Below are 25,297 nucleotides of genomic sequence, written 5' to 3' on the forward strand. Positions count from 1 at the left end.
TTAATAATAATAATAATACAGTGTGTAACACGGGTTATAACCTAGTTTGATTATTATAGTGATAACACACACATTTTTCTACATTGGATCTGGCGTCGCGTATTGCGAAAGTTTGTGATGAGGAACTTCGTGTAGTGCGACGAAAACGTGAGGAAAGGCCCGTCGGGGTAGCGCGACCCAAATGAATTTGTACAGAAAATTCTAACATCGCCGCGTATTGTGACTTTTCACATAAAGTTTAGATTTTGACATATTTCACCCCTAAACTATTATTAATTACAAATAACGTATTGAATTACGTGAAATTACATGTGTGTTGTAACATGCAATTACATAGATAAATACACACCATAAATTATTAATACACACTTTTATTAATACTGAAAGATTCGAATTATAATACGAGTCGAGGACATGAAAATGAAAAATGATAAATGTCACACATCATATTTTACATCAAATAGTACAAGTATTCAAATAACCATACACCGCATTATGTCTTTGTATTATCAATCTTGTAGAAATTGGTCAATGTTTTTCCATCAAGTTCTTTGGTGAAAAACCTTCTCGTGTAGTCTTTATACACGAATTCCCGGTAAACAGCAGGTTTCGTGGTAGATACGAGCTTTGGGAACGGGCCGTAGACTTTATCTGTGTTGCTTGGACTGATAACAATTGCCATGGAAACATGCGCACCTTCAACAGGGTTTGCTAATACACGATGTTCCACGCTTTTGTATTCATCGTTTGACATCATCTGTGAATGTGAAAAACATGAACACATATATGGATTAATTCGTGTAAGGGATTGTTTGGATTTGTGTTTTGAATTTATAACTAATAGTTAGTGGATTAATACATTACCCAATTAACCAATGATAAAGAAATAAAAACTGTGTAAACGGTTATATATGTCTTAGGTAATCAGGTCAGGTATTACCTAATACCATACCTATAATTTTCTTTTGAAACAGATCCCATACCCACCCGATCATGTATTATATAACCTAAGAACTATAATAAATGGTATGTTCCTAGTTGTTAAAATCATATAAACACCTATATAATTGTAAATCAGTTTTTTCATATGAGTTTAAATCAAATCTCAAGGTAATGGACATCCCTAACATTTTAACCATAAACACGATTCATTACAACTACCTAAAGAGTATGAAACATACAAACCTGATAAGTAATTAGTAACAACTACCTGACGAGACTACTGTATTACCCAAAATCGTAACTTATAACTCATATACGAGACTCTTTAAATAGCGTAAAAGTATCTGTAGCAGATCACCTATGTTGATAACAATAGCACCAGGAACCGCCTCAACATTAACCCACTCATCACCATATTTGACCTGCAACAACCCGCCAACTTCATTCTGCACCATCATGTTGAACACTCCAATATCAGTGTGCGGCGTCATCTCCAAAGTGAGCTCTGGCTGAGGACAAGGTGGATAATAATAAGCCACACTCACCCTCCCTTCGGAACACGTAAATTCCTTCAATCTATCATTTTTTTATCCCCAATCCACACAAAATCGACATCAGCTCGTCTGCTAACACCACTGCGGCCTTGTCCCATTCGGCCAGTGCCTCCCTACACATTTCTGGCACTGCCTCCCAGTTCGGCTCCACTGGTGACATTCTTACCTGCAGTTAGGGACGTTTGATGCGTCGAATATTAGAACTAGTTGATTTAGTTTATCAAAATTTGAAATTCGATTTGAATTTAAAAAATAAAAATAAAAAATAATTAGACTTTGTGCTTGAGTTAAATATTGAATTAGTAGCGCATGCATGATTAAAATTCACGGTTAGCAATACCTAAAACATTGATAGAACACCGAAATTTCTATGAATAATATTAAAATATTAGTCACGCCGGAAGGATTAATTGAGTTAGTAGAAAAACAATAATAAAATAATAATAAAGATATAAGGATAGTAGACTAAAATAGATGGAATTAGATAATGGAAATAGAATGAAGATGGGCCTAAGGTCCATGGGCATAGAAATTATACATACCCCTTAAACCCTAGATCATTTTCATCTCTATCATTCTACACTTTAACCTACGTCATCAAAAACGTACACTTAAGCCAAACACTCTCTACACTATTCTATTCAACGATCCAAGCCCAACCAAAGGTAAGAAATCATTTATCTTAGCTGACCCAACAATTTAGAACCCGACACCGTAGCCCCCGGGATACCGAATGAGCCGTTTGAATCTAGATGTAGCTTTATTCGGGTGTTTAATCAACCAAAAACGAGCTTAAGGGCCACCTTAGCTTGGATATGGACACCCCGAAGCTACCTGGGTTATAAACGATCAAAATCCTGCCAACCATGGTGGTTAACGGCGGTTGACGGCGCCGAAATCGAAGAAAAACCCTAAAAACGCGAAGAAGAAGGCTGGTCTGAAAATATACGGGTGTATATGTATATATGGCCGTTTATGTATAGGACGTATATATAAGTCATAAGTTATGAGTTACAAAGTTGTAATTTATGACTTATATATTCACAATCTTTAACTTTCTCAAACACCTTATAACTCATAAGTTATACTTTATAAGTCATAAGGAGATAAAATAAGCAATCCAAAATACCCCTTACTAAACAAATTCTAAACCTTCAAATATCGGATTCGAATGAAATACCTGTAATGTGTCTCTCCAACTAGCAGCTTTCGACACAAACAAGTCAAAATTAGTCCAATACCCGACTCCTTTACCACCTAATGCCTCTCTATGATAAAACTGCATCTTATACTCATTCGGTTGCTCGAAAAACTTCTTTATCGAACCAATAACCGAATCGATTACTGTCACTGGAACACTATGATTCACAATTTGGAAAAACCCCAACGTGGAACTAGCCTTTTTAATCTGGTCAACGACCGTTGACCTTTCACCGGATAGGTTGATTACCGGTATTGTAACTTTAGGACAGTTGTTGTTGTTATGGTTTGGAGCTGGAAGAGTTTCTGGTGGGTGGTGGAAGAAGCGTGGGATGGCAGTGATGCCGGACTCTAGTAAGCCTTTTACGCCGAGTTTTGATTCGTCGAATTGTTTGAGTTCGGTTAGACGATCGTAGTCCGGTGATGGTGATGTGGCTACAGGTGCCATTGGTAGAGATGGAGATGATGTGGATGAGAATGGTTAATTGTGGGATGTTAATTAGAATTACAGATAGATATATGTATATATATATATATATATATATATATATATATATATATATATATATTAGTTTGTTTGTCTTGTTTAATACATGTTGTTAGCAATGAAGACGTTGATGCATAGCACGTGAATCTTATGTTTTTTAAATTAATGTTTTTAGTGTTTTATTAGGGTGGTTAAGTACAGAGGGAGATCAAGAGATCAGGATGGTTAATTGTGGGTTATTAATTAGAAATATATATATATATACTAGTTTTTAGCCCACGTGTTACGCGGGTTACTTAAATGTTTTTTAATGTACATAATATTGTGGAGTTTAGTGTAGAAATCAAGGTATAACATCAACGTATGAATACAAAATAGTTTATAAAAAACAGTAATCAAAATTACAATTACATTTAGTTCAAGTAAGAAAAGATTTCCTTGAAGACAACATTTTTTGTCTTGTTAGTTTGTTTGCCATATTTGTCTAAAATAAGTATCTTCAGACCGTTTTTGCTTGTAACTCTTGATAAGGCGACATATAGTTGTCCGTGTGAGAAGACAACGTTCTTTAGGTACAAACCAACCTTATTTAATGACTGTCCTTGGCTTTTGTTTATAGTCATAGCGAAACAAACTGATAAATGATATTGTCGTCTTGTAAATTTGAATGCTATGTTTTTGTCAGAAAATGTTAAAGCGATTCTAGGTATAGATATTCTTTCACCAATATTAGTTCCTGAAAGAATTTTCACTTCAATTACACGGGTACCTAAAGAAATAAACTGAAGCCTTGTACTGTTTCATAAGCCTTTCTTTTGATCAATATTTCTTAGAAGCATAACCGGCACTCCTACTTTGAGTATAAGGCGATGGTTTGGTAGTCCAGCTATTTTTAGGCCGTTTAATAGCTCAGTAGAGTATAAAATTGGATCAACATTTCCGTCTATATAGTCAGACTTTGATACATAATCTGAGCTTAAGTACTCAACCGATTCACCCGGGAAGCTTTCGATCAGACGGTCGTTTATTTCATGTACGACCTCATTTGTGGGTGCAAGTAATGCCCCCTGTTGAAAGTAATTAGGGTCTTCTTTGTTATTTAAAATGTCTGGATACACAAACTGAATGAGCTTTGTGACAGGGTCATTGCATTTTTCGATAAGTAGATCAGTTGGTATCTCTATTTTTGTTGTACCGTCATTAGGCCCACCGACTTTACCCTCTCCAATGTCTAGCAACCATTGTGAAAACTTTTTTGTTTCCTCTATATCAGGAGATGGTTAACCAATTGTTAACCTTAAGTTCCTTGTTAATCTAAGGACACGACATTCATTCCAAAAGTATGAAGAACATAGAGATGCCTTTACTATTTGTTGTCTGCTTCCTTTCTGAATTACTGGCAAAATTTGTCTAAAGTCGCCTCCAAACACAACAACTTTTCCTGAACATGTAACATCCTAAAATATTAATGATGAATAAAGGAAGTTATGTTTAGTGATTTCGCGTAATTAATTAATATCGGGTAAGGAGCGGGTCTTGGACTTGGATTAATTGAGAGGGGTTAAATGAGAATGGGATTTCAGGGATATAAATACCCCCAAAATCCCAAAATATCTTCATTTTTCACCAAACTCCCTAACACTCCAAAAACACACACATACCACACTAACTTCGCCGCCGGACCGAAGGCAGATCCGGGCAGATCCGGCAGACCCGAGTGAGAGAGAGAGCGATTAGTGGTGATAAGCAAGTAAACGAGATCCAAACAAGCTCAAAAAGGTATGATTCTTGATCTTTGAAGTTTAAAGATCCAAGCTTTTTAGTGTATAAACGACCAAAAATGGTCGGGTAGCGTAGTGGGTGATATTGAACCATAGCAAGGGTGTTAAAATCGCTCGAAATGCCGATCAGAAACTAAAACAGCGGCTGCCTGGGCAACTTCGCCTTCATCTGGGCAACTTCGCCTTCAAAGTGACGAACTTCGCCTGCAAGCTAAGTTCGCCTGATGGCAACTTCGCTGTAAAGTTAAGTTCGCCTAACTGGTAACTTCGCCTGAGGCCAAGTTCGCCTGATGACAACTTCGCCTGAAGCCAAGTTCGCCTGATGGCAACTTCGCTGTAAAGCTAAGTTCGCCTAGCTGGTAACTTCGCCTAAAGCTAAGTTCGCCTAAGGTTAACTTTGCCTAAAGTCAAGTTCGATTAGAAAATAAATTAAAAAATCTAATGAAAAATGTGTTAAGACAGTTAATGGAAATAAAATTTTTCCAAGCTGACCTGGCAGCTCGACCCCAGCCAGGGGCTCTGCCCCTTGGACCCTGCTAGGGGCTGCCGCCCCTAGACCCCGCTGCCAGGGGCGCTGCCCCCGGACCCCCGTTCGTTGTGGGTAGTAATTAAGACTAGAAAGATGTTATAAGTAGTGATAGTTAAATTGATATGTATATTTTTTATACAGTCAGCCGTGCACAACGGAAGAAAGGGATTACGATCAACGGAGAACGTAACCGTGTTCAGGTGAGTTTCTAGCCCCATTTATGTGTTACGTTTTCAGGGCTGTGTGCATACTCAATATGTTTGTTAATACACTTATCCTAAGAGATAAGTGTATGCCTTATGTGGATAATGTGAAATGTATGAATGATTGCTTGATAGTACGTGAACGATCTTCGGATATTGCACGTACTGTCAGGTTGTAACGCTATGTATAAGGTAAGTATGTTATGTATGTTTATGTGTATGAACATGATAGAGATAATAGAAGAAAGAAATGATAATGTATGGTTACGAAAAGGGTACCGAGCCCTACTAATACTCGAGGTATGATGTATGGTTGTATGGTAACGAAGAGGGAATCGAACCCTTCTAATATTCGAAAACTAGGGACCAGACCCTTATAATATCTGTGATGTTAGGGAATCGAACCCTTCTAATAATCGAAAACTAGGGACCAGACCCTTATAATATCTGTGATGATAGGGACCAGACCCTTATAATATCTGTGATTTTAGGGAATCGAACCCTTCTAATATTCGAAAACTAGGGACCAGACCCTTATAATATCTGTGATGATAGGGACCAGACCCTTATAATATCTGTGATGTTAGGGAATCGAACCCTTCTAATATTCGAAAAGTAGGGACCAGACCCTTATAATATCTGTGAGGTTATAGGGCGAAAGGCTCTTTAAAAAGTATGATTATGTATGTAAGGAAAGCATGAAGGTAAAAATGAACGTATGATTATGAATGTAAAGAAAGTATGAAAGTAAAAACGAAAGTAAAAGCACTTAGGTGTATATGAAAGAAAGTTAAGAGATTAAGTATGAAGCGTAAGAATGTATTGTATGATTATGCGATTAACTAGAACTCACTCAGCGTAGCTGACTTTTAGTATGCACGCAGGTGAGTAGGATGAGGCAGCTCGCTTGAGGAGACACATGACACTGAACAAGAATCTGGCATCTGAAGAATTATGATGTTTTAAATTAATGCTTTAATGTTGAAAGACAAAGGATGTTTTGAGACAAGTTATGAATTATGTAAAGTTTTATGAAAGTTTTATATTCCGCGTAAATGTTTTAATTAACTCTGATATTTAGAACTGTGTTTATGAGTAAATCCAACACGAAAGTAGGGCTACCGGTAACGGGGCCTTACAAGTTGGTATCAGAGCAAAGTTCGAGAGATTTAAGCATCCTACATGCTTAGACTCGAACAGAGTATGAGATATAAGTAAGAAAGGAAAGAAGATGCCAGTTCAAGAGTGCCATGTGTCGCTCAAGCAAGATCAGTAAAGGTAAAGTGTATAATTAAATGATATATGTTAATGAGAAAGAAAAGATACGTGAACGGCAGGGATAGGAATAATTGATTGTTGATTTGGCTAACTGCTTAAGTAGAACCAGCACAAATAGACTCATAAAGGGAAGTGTATAGGACACGGAAAGCAACGTGATCAGCTAGTCACAGCTGGCCACTGTTATTACCTGTTAGCCTTGCTATCCTTGTACTAGATAGTTCCTTGAGTGATGATGTTTGTGTTTTCCCTTTTAGAATACGATGGCTGGAGCTGGAGACATTGTTGGAGCTGGAGGTCGCACTGGACGACGCGGCAGGCCTCGTCGTGTCCAGCAACCTTCGGTTGAGACAGCTTCCAACACCGAAGCTGAAGGAAGCGCAGCGGGAAGAAACCCGGAAAACAATGAAGGAGTTCAACTGGATCCCGCAATTCAAGCAGCTATTGTTCAAGCTGTAGCCACTGCTGTGAAAAATATTACCCCGGGAAGGTCTGCTGGAAGCCGTGAAAGAACTGTTGAAGGGGCAGGTGGTAATGGTAGGAAGGATGACGTGAGGGAAAGAGGTGACTCAAGTGAGGTAAGGTCTGTGAAAGATGATGATAGGAAGAGGGGCCAAGGCGGTTGCAACTATAAGTCCTTCAAAGGTTGTGACCCGCCTAAGCTGACTGGTCTAGGAGACGCAATCGCTACTCTTCAGTGGATACCCGCCATGGATAAGGTTATCCGCATTAGCGAGTGCCGTCCCGATCAAGCGGTAGGTTATGCTACTCAATCATTTGAAGATGAGGCTATGTATTGGTGGGAGAGTGTGGAGCAGAGGAAGACCAGAGAAGAGATCAAAGAGATGAGGTGGGACGATCTGAAGGAGTTAGTAATGAAGAAGTTCTGTGCTGACGCCGAGGTTGAAAGGGCGGAGATGAAGTTCCTAAACTTGAAAGCTGGGACGATGACACATCGTGAGTACACTACAGAATTCAACCGAATGTCTAGGTTGGTACCCGATATGGTCAGCACTGAGGCTAAGAGAATCAAGTGTTATGTGAGGGAATTACCACAGAGAATCCGCATGTTAGTCAGGAAAAGTAAACCTGCTACTTTCGATTCTGCTGTTGAACTCGCAGAAATGGTCTATGCAGACCTGGCTGCGGATGATGTAGTGGTGGGAGATGAGAAGAAAGAGAAGAAATGGGTCGCTTCTGCTAAACGACCCGGTACTCAGTCGTGGAACCCCAAGGATAAGAAGCAGAGAGTGTGGGAGAAGAGATCGTGTAAGACCTGCGGAAAGATGCATGGGGGTGAGTGCAAGTGGGGTAAAAGTTCTGGTGTTTGTCTCAAATGTGGAAAGGCTCATGGTGGCGAATGCAGAATGGGGTTGAATGTCTGTAATAAGTGCGGAAAGGTAGGGCACTATGCTAATGAGTGCGGAGCAAAGCCAGCATGTTACAAATGTGGCAAGCCAGGCCATATGGCAAGGGAGTGCACTGAAGGTGAGGCTGGAGGTAGTGGGATGAAAGGTGCTGAACAAGCAAGGCCGAGGACTAGGGCCTACATGTTGACCCAAGAGCAAGCTAGACAGATTCCTGATGTTGTGACCGGTACGTTCTTAGTAAACGGCATTTCTGCTGCCGTATTATTTGATTCTGGTGCGAATAGAAGTTTTGTAGCTACAACATTTAGTAAACTAGCTAAAATGAAATGTTGCCGAGTGTCTGAGACTCTTATAGTAGAAACCGCTAGTGACACTTCGGTTAAAATAATGAAAATGGTTAAGGACTGTAGGATAGAACTGGAGGGACAAGAGTTCCCGGTTACCTTGTACGTTATGACCTTGGGAGGGTTCGATGTGGTTTTAGGTATGGATTGGTTGTCTGAGTTTGAGGCTCAGATAGTATGTAAAAGTAGGATGATAAGGTTAAAGTCATTGGATGGTAGTGCGGTGACGGTTTATGGTGATAAGGAAAGTTCTGGGCTTAATGTCATTTCGATGATGAAAGCCGAGGGTTTGCTAAGGCGAGGGTGTTGTGCCTACCTGGCGTATGTCGTCAACGCTACGGCCGAGACGAAAGGGATGAAAGATGTTCCTATTGTGCGCGACTACCCAGAAGTATTCCCTGAGGATCTTCCGGGGTTGCCACCGGAGCGAGAGATAGAATTTCAGATAGATTTAATACCAGGAGCCCAACCTGTCGCAAAGGCGCCTTACCGTCTGGCACCGTCTGAGATGAAGGAGTTGATGTCCCAACTGCAAGAACTCCTCGACAAGGGTTTCATAAGACCGAGTGTTTCCCCGTGGGGCGCACCAGTATTGTTCGTGAAAAAGAAGGATGGAAGTATGAGGATGTGCATAGACTATCGTGAGTTGAATAAGCTTACGGTAAAGAATAGATATCCGTTGCCAAGGATTGATGATCTGTTTGACCAACTGCAAGGTTCAAGTTGGTTCTCACGAATAGATCTCAGATCAGGCTACCATCAGCTGAAGGTGAAAGAGGCAGACATCCCTAAGACAGCGTTCCGAACGCGGTATGGACACTACGAGTTCCTCGTAATGTCATTCGGTCTAACAAATGCTCCTGCAGCATTTATGGACATGATGAATAGGGTGTGTCGGCCGATGTTGGATAAGTCGGTTATCGTTTTCATTGACGATATATTGATTTATTCAAAGAGTGAGTCTGACCATGCCGAGCATCTGAGAGAGGTATTGGAAGTTCTGAAGAAAGAGAAGTTGTACGCCAAGTTTTCGAAGTGCGCGTTCTGGTTAAGAGAAGTGCAATTTTTAGGTCATGTGGTTAATTCGGAAGGGATTACCGTGGACCCAGCTAAGATTGAAGCGATAACGAATTGGAAGACTCCGCAGAATCCGACTGATATATGAAGCTTCCTAGGGTTAGCTGGCTACTATAGGAGATTCATCGAAGGTTTCTCCAAGATAGCCGCACCGCTGACCGGTATGACCCGAAAGTCGATAGTATTCAGTTGGGAAAAGTTTCAGGAGGAAGCCTTTGAAGAATTGAAGAAGAGACTCACGCAAGCTCCAATCCTTACTTTACCCGATGGTGATGAGGATTTTGTTGTTTGTGCTGATGCCTCGCATCAAGGGTTAGGTTGCGTGTTGATGCAACGAGGGAAGGTGATAGCCTACGCGTCTAGACAGTTGAAGGTCCATGAGAGTACTTATCCGACGCATGATTTGGAGTTAGCAGCTGTAGTGCATGCTCTTAAGATATGGAGGCATTATCTGTACGGCACTAAGTGTACTATCTATACCGATCATAAGAGTTTAAAGTACTTCTTCGAGCAGAAAGAATTGAACATGAGGCAGAGAAGATGGTTAGAATTGATAAAGGATTACGACTGTGAGATTAAGTATTACCCCGGTAAAGCTAACGTGGTCGCTGATGCGTTAAGTCGTAAGAATGAGGAAGTCCTTGCAACAGTGAAGTCATACAAGTTGATCATGAACCCGAGTCTTTTTGAAGAAATCATCAAGGTGCAGTAAGAAGTGTTAGTAGATGAAGGGTTAGTAAAGAAAGAAAGGATTTATGGTCAGCAAGATGAGTTGATGGAAAACACTCATGGAGTTAAGACTAGGTTCGACCGTATGTGGATCCCACGCCATGGTGATCTTAGAAGTCGAATCTTAGATGAAGCTCATAAGTCAAGGTACTCAATCCATCCAGGAGCTACAAAGATGTACCAAGACTTGAAAAGAGATTACTGGTGGCCAGGAATGAAGAACGATGTAGTGGATTATGTTGGTAAGTGCTTAACTTGCTTACAAGTCAAAGCCGAACACCAAAAGCCTTATGGGAAGATGCAACCGCTAGAGATACCTGAGTGGAAATGTGAACACATCACCATGGATTTCATAACTAAGCTACCTCGTACGGCTAAGCAACATGATACCATCTGGGTGATTGTGGACCGTTTGACCAAGAGTGCTCACTTTCTGCCCATATGAGAGGCCATCTCGTCAGAAACGTTAGCAAGCTTGTTCATCAAGGAAGTTGTAACCAAGCATGGAGTACCGTTATCGATCGTGTCTGATAGAGATACACGGTTTACTTCGAGGTTCTGGAAGAAATTCCATGAAGCTATGGGGACGAGGTTGAACATCGGTACGGCGTATCATCCTCAAACTGATGGACAGTCTGAAAGGACGATCCAAACCCTTGAGGATATGCTACGTGCTTGTGTTTTAGATTTTGGTGGAAGTTGGGATGATCATCTGCATCTGGCAGAGTTCTCCTATAACAACAGTTACCATTCAAGTATTGGTATGCCACCGTTTGAGATGCTTTACGGTAGACGATGTAGAACCCCGGTGTGTTGGGGTGAGATTGGTCAGAAAGAAATGGGAAGCCTAGAAGTGGTTCAAGAAACGTCTTCAAAGCTCGATCAGATCAAAGCAAGATTGAAAGCCGCGCAAGACAGACAAAAGTCTTATGCAGATAAGCGGCGACGACCAATTGAGTTTAACGTTGGTGACTATGTGATGCTCAAGGTCTCGCCTTGGAAGGGGATTATCCGTTTTAGGAAAAGGGGAAAGTTGAGTCCGAGGTACATTGGACCGTTCAAGATTGTAGGTCGTGTGGGTGAAGTAGCTTATAAACTGGATTTACCTGATGAGTTAGAAGGAATTCATTCAACCTTCCATGTTTCTCATCTGAGGAAGTGTCTAGCTGATGACACGTCTCACGTGCCATTAATGGACATTGAGGTTGATGAACAATTGAACTACATCGAGCAACCGATAGAGATCGTTGATCGCAAGGAGAAGCAGCTTCGTCACAAGATTATACCCTTGGTAAAAGTGATATGGAAACACCGCAAGGGATCAGATGCTACTTGGGAAGCCGAGGATGAGATGCACAAGTTTTACCCTAGTTTGTTTATGTAATAGTTAGGTTTCGGGGACGAAACCTCTTTAAGGAGGGGAGACTTGTAACATCCTAAAATATTAATGATGAATAAAGGAAGTTATGTTTAGTGATTTCGCGTAATTAATTAATATCGGGTAAGGAGCGGGTCTTGGACTTGGATTAATTGAGAGGGGTTAATTGAGAATGGGATTTCAGGGATATAAATACCCCCAAAATCCCAAAATATCTTCATTTTTCACCAAACTCCCTAACACTCCAAAAACACACACATACCACACTAACTTCGCCGTCGGACCGAAGGCAGATCCGGGCAGATCCGGCAGACCCGAGTGAGAGAGAGAGCGATTAGTGGTGATAAGCAAGTAAACGAGATCCAAACAAGCCCAAAAAGGTATGATTCTTGATCTTTGAAGTTTAAAGATCCAAGCTTTTTAGTGTATAAACGACCAAAAATGGTCGGGTAGCGTAGTGGGTGATATTGAACCATAGCAAGGGTGTTAAAATCGCTCGAAATGCCGATCAGAAACTAAAACAGCGGCTGCCTGGGCAACTTCGCCTTCATCTGGGCAACTTCGCCTTCAAAGTGACGAACTTCGCCTGCAAGCTAAGTTCGCCTGATGGCAACTTCGCTGTAAAGTTAAGTTCGCCTAACTGGTAACTTCGCCTGAGGCCAAGTTCGCCTGATGACAACTTCGCCTGAAGCCAAGTTCGCCTGATGGCAACTTCGCTGTAAAGCTAAGTTCGCCTAGCTGGTAACTTCGCCTAAAGCTAAGTTCGCCTAAGGTTAACTTTGCCTAAAGTCAAGTTCGATTAGAAAATAAATTAAAAAAATCTAATGAAAAATGTGTTAAGACAGTTAATGGAAATAAAATTTTTCCCAGCTGACCTGGCAGCTCGACCCCAGCCAGGGGCTCTGCCCCTTGGACCCTGCTAGGGGCTGCCGCCCCTAGACCCCGCTGCCAGGGGCGCTGCCCCCGGACCCCCGTTCGTTGTGGGTAGTAATTAAGACTAGAAAGATGTTATAAGTAGTGATAGTTAAATTGATATGTATACTTGTTATACAGTCAGCCGTGCACAACTGAAGAAAGGGATTACGATCAACGGAGAACGTAACCGTGTTCAGGTGAGTTTCTAGCCCCATTTATGTGTTACGTTTTCAGGGCTGTGTGCATACTCAATATGTTTGTTAATACACTTATCCTAAGAGATAAGTGTATGCCTTATGTGGATAATGTGAAATGTATGAATGATTGCTTGATAGTACGTGAACGATCTTCGGATATTGCACGTACTGTCAGGTTGTAACGCTATGTATAAGGTAAGTATGTTATGTATGTTTATGTGTATGAACATGATAGAGATAATAGAAGAAAGAAATGATAATGTATGGTTACGAAAAGGGTACCGAGCCCTACTAATACTCGAGGTATGATGTATGGTTGTATGGTAACGAAGAGGGAATCGAACCCTTCTAATATTCGAAAACTAGGGACCAGACCCTTATAATATCTGTGATGATACGGACCAGACCCATATAATATCTGTGATGTTAGGGAATCGAACCCTTCTAATATTCGAAAACTAGGGACCAGACCCTTATAATATCTGTGATGATAGGGACCAGACCCTTATAATATCTGTGATGTTAGGGAATCAAACCCTTCTAATATTCGAAAACTAGGGACCAGACCCTTATAATATCTGTGATGTTAGGGAATCGAACCCTTCTAATATTTGAAAACTAGGGACCAGACCCTTATAATATCTGTGAGGTTATAGGGCGAAAGGCTCTTTAAAAAGTATGATTATATATGTAAGGAAAGCATGAAGGTAAAAATGAACGTATGATTATGAATGTAAAGAAAGTATGAAAGTAAAAACGAAAGTAAAAGCACTTAGGTATATATGAAAGAAAGTTAAGAGATTAAGTATGAAGCGTAAGAATGTATTGTATGATTATGCGATTAACTAGAACTCACTCAGCGTAGCTGACTTTTAGTATGCACGCAGGTGAGTAGGATGAGGCAGCTCGCTTGAGGAGACACATGACACTGAACAAGAATCTGGCATCTGAAGACTTATGATGTTTTAAATTAATGCTTTAATGTTGAAAGACAAAGGATGTTTTGAGACAAGTTATGAATTATGTAAAGTTTTATGAAAGTTTTATATTCCGCGTAAATGTTTTAATTAACTCTGATATTTAGAACTGTGTTTATGAGTAAATCCAACACGAAAGTAGGGCTACCGGTAACGGGGCCTTACAGAACAGTAGTTTAGATTGCAACACATCTTTGCATGTTCTGTATAGAGCTTGGAACGCATGTTTGTGGGTCATTGGTGCTTCATCCCAGATTATTAATTTTGTTTTTTGTAATAGCTCCGCCTCATCCGAACCTCGTTCTATTACACAAGAGGAATCCTCATTCACGTTAATTGGAATGTGAAATCTCGAATGTGCTGTTCTACCACCGGATAGCAATAATGATGCAATTCCGCTTGAGGCAACATTTAAAACAATATTACCTTCTGATCGTATTGCTGAAGTTAATGTCTTCCATAAGTATGTTTTCCCTGTTCCACCATAACCATAAACAAAAAAGGCGCCACCGTTTTTCTTGTGAACAGCTTCTTTTATTGTGTCAAAAATTGCTCTCTGTTCTGAGATTATCATAGTGAAGAGGTTTTGGAATTCTTTTCTTTCAAATTGTAATAGCTCCGCCTCATCCGAACCTCGTTCTATTACACAAGAGGAATCCTCATTCAGGTTAATTGGAATGTGAAATCTCGAATGTGCTGTTCTACCACCGGATAGCAATAATGATGCAATTCCGCTTGAGGCAACATTCAAAACAATATTACCTTCTGATCGTATTGCTGAAGTTAATGTCTTCCATAAGTATGTTTTCCCTGTTCCACCATAACCATAAACAAAAAAGGCGCCACCGTTTTTCTTGTGAACAGCTTCTTTTATTGTGTCAAAAATTGCTCTCTGTTCTGAGGTTATCATAGTGAAGAGGTTTTGGAATTCTTTTCTTTCAAATTGTTGATCGTATGATTGTTCATCAAGGATCAGCCTATTATTGATAACATATAAGGATTTTTCATCGGGAAAGGGCATCGTCTTATACCTACTTAAGCGTGTGTTGTTTTGTTGTAGTATTTTCTGGATTTCAAGTAAGGTAAGGTTCTTTATTTGTTCTTCAGTCAGTTGCAACTCTGTAGAAGTTTTAAACAAATTAGAATTGTAATCATTAAGTTTTAAATATGACATTTAATATTAGTTTGGACATAGCGTATACCTGGAGATTTTAAAAGTCTGCGTTGCTTATAGATTATGTCTTCCGAGAGGAGTTTCCATGTCTGTTCCATACAAGTTCGGGTCTGGAGAGACTGTCAGTAGACAACATTGTAGCAAACAATGATCGTAGGTAATCACCTGAACCTGATAGACTTGCTTTTTCAATTCCCTCAATGTATTTTGTGTCATCATCAAGTAATCCAAGGGCATAACATGCATCTCTGAAAGTATTGTATGTCTGACCGTTAACGGTACGTATTTCTTCATAACTCCTTGGACCTTTCACCCTGTTTATAAGTACCCTTAAAAAATACGCTTCTCCAAGAGCAAGAGATATTGCGTGCACTCTACCAATACATAATCCCGATTTTATTCGTTGCCATCCACGTGGACTTAGATGCCAGACGAATTGTGTAGGGAATTCTGAGTATATTAGTTTACGTGCTTTATGATCAGTTCTGTTACATTCCATCCATAATTCGAACATTGAAGATGAAACAGTGTCTGTTTTTTCCAACACATTTTCAATGTCGTCATCTGTACCATAAATGACTTGTTGCTTACCAGGAAGGTGAAAAGGTAGTCTCATAACTTCTGGAACTCTGTAATGTACATCGTATGCAAAAATACGCCATGAAGCCTCACATGCTGACATATATCGACAGTCATATAACTCTTTAATCTCATCAATGTGTCGGTCTTCATTATTTTTACCCTCTCCACCGTTAGCGAAATACATAGTTGCTCGATCAGGCCCTTTGTTTATGTATTTGAAAATATACTTGATAGACGACCCCTGATTACACCATTCAACATTTATGTGAGCCTGATATCTTTTTAAGAGTTTGATGTTGTATGGTACAACACTTCGGTTATCGAGCTTGATATCTGAATTTTGAACAAATGCACCATTATCACGTCTTCTGTATAATGGAAAGCCGTCTGTGTCTACTGAAGTTTCATCTTGAAAATTCTTCGGGAAGTTTTTGGTACACTTATTGTCTATAACACATGAGCAAGGTTTGTTATAATGCGCGCAAGGACCGTGCATCATTAACTCAGACACAAGGTTGTATAATTCTGGGTCTTCGTTTTTATCCGGTATCTCTGCACTGATATAAGGATCAACATGCTCTACGTTTGGGAGTTTATCTTCTTTTTGCATAAATAAACAAAGATGGGCGTGAGGCAAACCACGTTTTTGAAACTCCACTGTATAAACGACTGCAAAAAATACAAAAAGCAGTTTAGCATATAAATAAAAGTTGTGGGTTATTATGATGTATAGAATACCAACCTGCTTGAAGTTTACCACGAACATGATTCTCTTTCAAGTCTTTAATCAATGAGTTCAGTTTAATTTTAAACAGCCTGCATAATATGTCTAGTCTATCGTCTGCGTTTAGAGTTGTGTCTTGAATCTTTGAACCTCAGGCCATTTAGGATTGCATGTAACCGTGATAAAGAAATCAGGATATCCATACCATTTACAAAGGGTCATAGCATCCAAATAATTTTGCATCATATACCGAGCTCCTCCTGTAAATGAAGAAGGTAATATGATACGTTGACCAACCTTTGAGACATCAAAATACCCCTTATTCTTTAGAGATTTTAGGTTCTCAAATGTTACGGACGTTAGTTCTTTTTGTTTTGTTCTTATGAAACACAACCTTTCGCTTTCAATCATCGTAAAAGCGTCTAGCAGTATCTGTTGTAACAGTCTTCTTGAGTATAAAGTATGGGAGAACTGACCAACTCTGTCTTGAAACATAAATGCAAACCATTCCCTCATTGTAGTATAAGGCCGTTTGTTACCATCATCATCTTCAACTCCTCTATGCTTGATTTTAGTTCGGTAACCATCCTCACCATTAATATATATCAACGGGTACTGAAGAGGCATGTATAAAGGGTGTAACTCATTAAGGTATTCTAGGTGTCCTCCTATTTTTCTCACGACAATATCACGTGGCTCATACGATTCCTCAATATCTCCTATAACTAATGCTGCAACTTCTGAAGTAGTAGGAAGGTTATAAGTCCGACCATCTTTTTCCCTGTTACATATAAGGCGTAGCTTTAGTTCTTTATCAGGGTGTTCATTACAAACATCTCTTGCCATTCTATAAGTTTTTGACTAAAAAATTTTGGCGATCAAGCATTTCTTTCAGCTATGTAATAATCTCAGTATCCAGTCTCTTTTCGTCATTTGACATACTAACTTTGTTGTCACTGAAATAATTATAATAATTACTATTAATGTTGGTAAATAAATAAATAGGTAATAAAAATGATTAGACGATCATATGTGTACCTCAAAACTTTTTGTCTATTCTCAATTTCGTTTCCCGTATCATATATGTATAATTGTGAGAATTTGGGTTTCGTGCCATCGTTGGGTAGAAGAGTGCCAATAGCATGATAATTCCGGCCGCTCAATTTGAACACATACGGACCTTTCCCCTTATTAACAGATTTGTCAATCTTTCCTCCCATGGAAGTAAAAGAAAACATCGAGTTATAACGTCGAATGTTCTTCAAGAAAAATTTGCTTTTAGCGTCATTTGATTTAAATAATTCTTCATACTGAGGGTTCGATGTTTTTATTTGCGGTAACTCAACAGCCCCATATCGGCAACACACATTAAAACTTACTTTTGATTTCTTTCGTTGACCTCTTCTGCCCTCATCGATCCATAGTTTAGCATGACATATCTCACACACAACAGACTGGTCTCCATGATCTAAGTATTCTGTAGTTAATAAGCAACAACGTTAACAATTATTTTTAACCAGATTTTGTAAATATGTAAAATCGTGTAGGAAGATTATGTAATTGTGCGAACCTTTAGAAACTCCTTTATATTTTTTATCGTCTTCTATAAAATGAATTCTTGTTCTCTCATAATCCATCTTTGATCTCCTACTCATACGATTCTGTTTAGACACAGAGTTAATCCTTGGATGAGTGAAACTTGATGATGATGCCATATTGGATAAGTAAGTCTGTTTTCCTCTCTTAGCATCCAAAATAATTTTCCGTCTCATACGATATACTTTTGTGGCTTGAGAGTAACTAAGTTTTCCTCTTTTTGCATTCAACAATAATTTCCTTAGAAAACGATTGGTTTTTGAGATAGTCTTCTTTACCGAATGGCCTAAAACAATATATATATGTATGTATGTATGTATGTGTGTGTTAATAACCAATCTAAAATATGAAATATGACATAAGCTACTCATTATTAAACCATTTGATTCATTAGAAAACAAATGTCATTAAAGAAAATTGTAAACGTCAAATACTGTATCAAATCCCAAATAACCAAACCAAAAGCAATAGAAAGTAAAATAGTTTTAAAAAAACATAAAGATCATTATTTCTCTTTTTTTGGGGTTAAGAGTTTGTTCTTGCCATAATTTTGAACGATAGCTTTTGAAGATCTTTTGGCTTTTGTAATAGGTTGCTGAGGTGGGTTATCAACATCATAAACATCTTGGAATTTTCTTTTGGAAGCTTCAGTATTATTCTTGTCTTTGTTTATAACGAAAGTCTTTGAGGTACTTTGCACAAAAGAAGTGATATTGTCATCCACAACATTTGTAGAATCCTAGAAATCAAGTTTTAACAATTTCATCAAATAAAAAATTATAAATATATGGTTATAACTTTTTTAATAGTTTATTCTTTAATGATTAACCTTTTCCGATAAGCTTTCAATAGGAAATTCAACAGACTCGTCATTTGAATATGAAGGTTGCTCCTGCCAAATTAAAAATAAAATTTTTAAATATAACAAATATTAAATGCATATAAATATAATAATATATTATCTACATATCTTATCAAAGTCAGCTCATGTTTTTCTTGTAGCTCAAATATAACAAATATCAATTGCAAATAAATATAATAATATATTATCTACATATCTTACCAAAGTCAGCTCATGTTTTTTTTGTAGCTCACTTATTATCTTAGGATCTTTGGTAAATTTTAAAATATTGTAAAAAGATCTTTCATTATTTATGTTGTATTGCTGAATGTTGATCTTCAAAGCATAAATCTGATCCTCAATACCTTCTATCTCTTTAGGAATTATGTCTGCATCATCACCATTCTTCACATATATAAAAAAAATATTCGTTTGTTAGGAATGTGTAATTATAGTTAATTGTAAAAAGTGAATCATATATTTAAATTATATTTTCTAAACTTCGTATAATGATATTTACCTCTACTACCTTCTTAAAAAGTTCCATGGCAGTAATTTTGAAGATCGGTAAAGCTTGTCCTTCCCATAAAGTTAAAGCCAGTGAACCATTTGAGTCTTGAACATCAAAAGGAACTCGGTACCTGCATATTGATGATGAAATATGAATAATGTTATTATAAATAATATAATTATTTATATTAATAAACGTTATTGTGCACGAACCTTGCAACTTCATCGACAACATTTTTTACTTGGGCACTTATACTTCCCTCTAAATTGGTTCATTGATTTTTCCGCAACGATTTCACCTTGATGACTTACCTTGTGTTCTTCCTTAAGTTGGCCAGTACATATTTTGCATGCAACATAATACCAACTATTGTAATTAGATGATGATATGCTTCCACAAATTACCACTTTTTTTGGCTGAAAAAAATAAACAAAAAACATATTTTTGGTAAACTAATGTATTCAGTACTAACGAAATAATGAAACCCACCTGTGAAGGCGATCGAGACTATTGGAGGCCTTATTTAACCGCAACAAAGTTTTTAGCCGATGCAAGCGAGGACGGTTTCTTGAGAGTAGACGGCTTTGGTTTCATCATTATTGGAATACAGACACTGTACATATAAACATAAAAGTTTATGTATTTTCAGAAAATATGAAAATGATCAATAATAATAAGACCTATCTAACTATTTTTCAGAAAATATGAAAATGATCAATAATAATAAGACCTATTAAGAATATACCCATTGAGCGTCTCTGCTTTCTTTATAATATCAGTTGATAGAAGAACAGGTTCACCTGGTTGACTTGGTTAACATAACCAACATGGCAACATGAGATGGTGATAATCATTATATAAGTGTAGTTTCTTTCCTGAATGACCATATCATAATTGGGGACTTAATTAATATCATCAAATAACATACTTGCTCACTGTTATATGATAAAACAATAAGTTCAAACATATATGTTTTACCCAATCCATTACTAATTAAATATATAGTGCATGCAGTTCGCTGAAATTATAATATCCAATTAATTAACATACCTATAACAATTGAATGAAATAGATCCCTAACTTTTGAAATTTAATTGAATTATACTTGATATATACTTGGAACAATTGAACGAAACTGATCCCTAACTTTTGAAATTTAATCGAATTAAACTTGATATATGGCGATACAGAGATTGTGAAGTTGTAGAGATCGTTTTTCTATATCTGCGAATCAGGCAAGGCGCTTGCGAGACAAAGGGGGCGGATTAGGATGATCGATTTAGGAACCACAATGGTTGGAAAGTTGGGTATTAGATGAGACGGGGGGTGAAGGAAGATTTGAGGATTATTTTTAGGTTATTCTGATATAAACTATACCCATTAAAAAATACATGATACCCACGAATTTGGAAAGAAAGCATAAGAAGGCTTTATTTTGAAATCAAGCAATCTGGTTGCTCTAGAAAATGGGGGGTGCAATGTGAGAGTGACACATAGGATTTTATGGTAGACAATTATATAGATAGTTAGATATATATATATATATATATATATAGGGGTGGGATCTAGAGAGAACCCTTACAAATGAGAGAACTGGAGAACTCCATCATATCTCTTGATTTCACTTAATTAGAGGGTGAAATAAAGGAAGGGATAGAAAAAGAAAAGAAAAACTCAGGTTTTAAAGAAAAGGGTAAATTAGGTATGCAAAATATCTTATCATATCGATCTATCTCTCTCTCGCTCGTACACCATCGCCCCAACCTAGGGTTTGATTCTATTTTCCAGCAAAAATCATCTGATTCATCGTGATATTAGTCAATTACATCGAAGAACACCATCAGGTAATCGTTTGTATAAGTTATTATCATGAATTTCTTACAGCGAATCTACGCAAATAGTAGTTAATTCTCTGTTTTTGTCTTTTGTTTTTGTAAATCGAGTAACAATAGGTCAATACTAGCTTGTATCTGTTTTATTGCACATATGCGGTACACGAATCGTAGGTGTATTACATGAATCAGCTCAATATACTTCGTGATTGCGTGTTTTGTTTGTAAATCGAACATTATTGTGTTTATCTCAGTTCACATATGCAATATACCCTGTTTTTGTATGTGCTTATTTTAAATCAAACAATAATATGCTGATATAAGTTAATATTTGTTTGATTGCATATACGTAGTACATGATTCATGTGTTTGATTGAATGCTTTTCAGATATGTTTGTCAAAACATGATAATGTTACCTTATACGAGTATATTCATATACAATACATAAGTGTATTACATTATAATATGATAATTACTGTTTTGGTATATGCATTATATATACGATACATATATGCATTATATATACGATACATATATGCATTACATGATGCATTGCCCTGTATTATACGTTTATGCAAATTTGGCGCATCGTATGCATTAATGGTGTATTACTTGTATACACAGATCTGTTGTATTAAACGTTTATGCGGATCAGGTGTAATACATACATGCGATACATATGTATTGATTGAATTATTGGTGCAATACATATATGCATTGTAGGGTGTATTGCACATTTGCGCATATACAATACCGTTATATTACACATTTATGCGAATTTGGCGATTAATGGTGTATTAAACGTTTATGCAAATCTGTGGTATTAAACGTTAAAGGGATTTGATGTATTACATATATGCAACACATATGTATTATTTTTATTATTTATGTGGTACATATATGCATTATAGGATGCATTGCACATATGCATAACCGGTGTATCACATGTTATGCGAACCTGGTGTATTGCACATATACTATAATGGTGTATTATAAGTTTATGCGAGGCTAGTGTATTAAATATATGCAATAAAGGTATATTACGTATATGCATTAATCATGTATTACACATATTTACACGCATAAAAGCACGCCATACAAAGTAGTAAGTCGAGCGTAACTTCAGTACGGTAGTAATACATACATGTAAGTCGTTAGTGTTACATATGTGTTTTATATTGACGGTGCTTATATGAAACATATTAGTAATACATATTGGCATCGTACGTGTTTGTTATAATGGTTGTCCCTTTTATTAGACAGGTTGGCATAGGTAGCAATTACCTAATATCGGTTGGACACTCAGTGAAGATATGATTTTAGCAATGCCAAGAAGAATTGGAGTTACCATGGGCAGCAACTGATAATGCCACGTATTGTGAGATATTCGCGATACAACATATATAAAGGGGGGAGACTAGGTCAATTGTTATTTCAGCACGTGCGATGTTAGAAAGGCAGAACATGTCAAGATTCTTTGGATGAGTTACATAGCTTGCGTAACTCGCATTTTGATTTATTGAGAAATTAAATCTTCTTAGAATATTATATGTTGTGAGTATTTCGTTTTAAGATGTCAACGCGTGCAAGCAACGGGTGACAGAAGATGTAAGATGTAAGAGAACAGAAAAAAATCTAACAATGGGACTAGTTAAAAGGGTGTATTTTTAGTAGTTTTATATTTTTGTTGTGTATGATGAAATATGTGCATCGGTTGTTGGAACATGAGATTGAATTTGGATATGAATGTTATGGTTTATTTACGTGGTGTGTTAATTGACGTATGCGATTTTCAGCTATTAGTTACAGTTGTTACACGTACTCGGATGTGCATAAATGCTTGTAATACATAAATTTTGACCATTTGTACTACTATATGGAGCTGCAGTAGATGAATTCTCACAATTAGTTAACAATATTTTGACGGACATCATATAAATTACTTGCGAATACACACAACAAACCGGATTTATGAATAAAAAAATTCCATAGTTTGTCAAAGAAACATTTATGGTGTAAAGCGGTTCCACAAATCTTATTTAAAATGCGGTTTAAAAAACAATTAGCTGCTAATGGGCAGTCTATAACAGACGTGTGAAACCTGCCAACCCATCCAGTAGAACCTGTTTCAAAACATGGACGACCCATTTGTAGATGGTCCATTCCGGTCCAGTCATACCCGTTGCATGATCATATATCGGACAATATTGTTTTGGAACCATTACCAACATAGAGAATTCAAAACTAAATATGTTACGACTGCGATAACCACCAAAGTATTCATAACCCAATGTATTTTTATAGTACAAATATTTAAACAAAAAAAAACAGTCCTCATCAACAATCAACCACATCTTTTTCTTGTCCATTTCATCTGGTCGATATGCTTGAATCAATGCATGATTTCTTTATACACTTGTTAGTTGATGGAGTAGAGTTTGCACTGCGGTGTAGTAGTTCACCTATTGGGATGATGGTAATGGTTACTTTGGGTACCTGGGAACAAAAGTTTACCCATATGAAGATCAAACCACACCAGACAAACCACATAGCACCATTATGATCATAAATCATCTTCAAAACTACATAATACAATGTTTTAATAGTCAACATACTGCATATATGTATTTTTTTTATTAATATTACATATATGTAATACTAGCAGTGTGGTAATACACATGTGTAATTCTCGATATGACACATCAGTAATACATATATTTCATATATGAAATACTAGGGGCGAGCGTAATTAGTGCTGGACCGGAAAACCCGACAACCCAAATCTGCAATATTACATTCGGTTCAAGGTCAGGTCATATTTCCTTTTTATTTTGGTTTCGGGCCGGATATCGGGCAAGAACAAGGGTTACCCGAGTTTTTCATGCCCGACTCGAATTTGTTATCAAATTTACAAAAATTATTTATGTTGATACCATATTTGAGGGCATGCTGATCCTCTTTCTTCTCTTTAGGCTTTAACCTATTAAAAATAATAGCCGATCACTATCATAATACTTGTTAAAAATCAAATTAACAAAGCAAGAAAACATAAGCAGAAATCAAAGATGATTCAAACTTACAACATATTTCGTTCAGGAGCATTAATCATCTATTTATTTAATTTATTTTCTACTAATTTTCTTTGAGACTTTTCATCAAACAGTTAGAGGACATTCCCAATCAAATGACTGATTAAGCCTACATTGATCGATTAACCACAAAAGCTGAAAACCAATGTTGTACTAATCAATTAAAGAGGAATAATTGAGACCCAAATTTAACATATACTTCAAAATCACAAAAAACAAATGAACCACCTGCTAAATAAATAGATACTACACATATGTAATACTCAGTATTACACACATAATACATGGTATGTAATACATGTATTACACATCGTAAAACTTAATCCAGTAATTAGGTTAAATCATGCGCTCTGTATTCCAAATAAATCATAATTAACAATCAATTGTCTACTAATCATGTCGTAACTTGCGAGTAATCAATTAAACTATCAAGTTAATACATGAACAAGATAACACTCGAATCAGAAATACCTACAATTGCCATGATAAACGATTGAAATCATGTTGAATCGATAATTGATCTTCAATATTTAGGGCTCAGAATCATCGAGTAAGATGTATTGTATGCTCTGTTTGTTGAAATCGTCGCACACAGCAAGGGTTTCATTAAACATGGAAGTCAGGTTACCATCGCACAGGGGAAGCCAATGTCTGTCCAGGTCTATTGGGAAACAAATTTACAAATATAACCTTGTAGTTAAGAGTTCTCTAGTTCTCTCCCTAATATGGAGTTCTCTCTTGATCTTTTCCCTATATATATATATATATATATAGGGTTGGTATCAATTAAGAACTCTAAAAAAGTTAAGAACTCTTAGGAACTCTTAACAACCAAACAATTTTTTAATTTTTTTTATATATAAACATTATTTATGAGTAGTTTTATCATATTTTATATAAAAAAATTATTACATATATTAATCACAAGTTTACATATATGTAAAATTTATGTACTAACAAATTTACATAGGTGAAAAACAAAACAT

At 37.2% G+C, this 25,297-nt stretch overlaps 1 protein-coding gene, 1 long non-coding RNA gene and 1 pseudogene across 3 annotated transcripts; all 3 read right to left on the bottom strand.

Moving 5' to 3' along the window:
- Positions 1-362: 362 nt before the first annotated feature.
- On the bottom strand, positions 363-3,144 carry LOC143534802 (1-aminocyclopropane-1-carboxylate oxidase homolog 4-like; annotated as a pseudogene). The gene is made up of 3 exons (XR_013135607.1): positions 2,677-3,144; positions 1,260-1,662; positions 363-757 (listed from the first exon to the last, which is right to left on the bottom strand). The product of XR_013135607.1 is annotated as a 1-aminocyclopropane-1-carboxylate oxidase homolog 4-like (transcript).
- Positions 3,145-3,983: 839 nt separating this feature from the next.
- On the bottom strand, positions 3,984-17,287 carry LOC143534816 (uncharacterized). Its single transcript, XM_077029218.1, has 4 exons — positions 16,918-17,287; positions 15,301-16,386; positions 14,388-15,080; positions 3,984-4,447 (listed from the first exon to the last, which is right to left on the bottom strand). The coding sequence occupies exons 1-4, from the start codon at positions 17,285-17,287 to the stop codon at positions 3,984-3,986; spliced, it is 2,613 nt and encodes an 870-aa protein (XP_076885333.1).
- A 1,202-nt stretch (positions 17,288-18,489) lies between these two features.
- On the bottom strand, positions 18,490-19,279 carry LOC143534803 (uncharacterized). Its single transcript, XR_013135608.1, has 3 exons — positions 19,101-19,279; positions 18,867-18,929; positions 18,490-18,776 (listed from the first exon to the last, which is right to left on the bottom strand). It is a non-coding gene; the product is annotated as an uncharacterized LOC143534803 (long non-coding RNA).
- Positions 19,280-25,297: the final 6,018 nt, after the last annotated feature.

This window comes from Bidens hawaiensis, unplaced genomic scaffold (genome assembly GCF_021521415.1).
Source record: "Bidens hawaiensis isolate Kalapana, Puna unplaced genomic scaffold, B.hawaiensis_p1.1 tig00010344_1, whole genome shotgun sequence".
NCBI lineage: Eukaryota > Viridiplantae > Streptophyta > Magnoliopsida > Asterales > Asteraceae > Bidens > Bidens hawaiensis.

Coding starts and splice junctions, on each gene's coding strand:
- LOC143534816 (XM_077029218.1), bottom strand. CDS start 17,287: ATGGCAAGAGATGTTTGTAATGAACACCCTGATAAAGAACTAAAGCTA. Junction 16,387..16,917: donor TATGTTTCAAGACAGAGTTG/GTCAGTTCTCCC, acceptor TATTTTTTGCAG/TCGTTTATACAGTGGAGTTT. Junction 15,081..15,300: donor AGCAAGTCTATCAGGTTCAG/GTGATTACCTAC, acceptor AAACTTCTACAG/AGTTGCAACTGACTGAAGAA.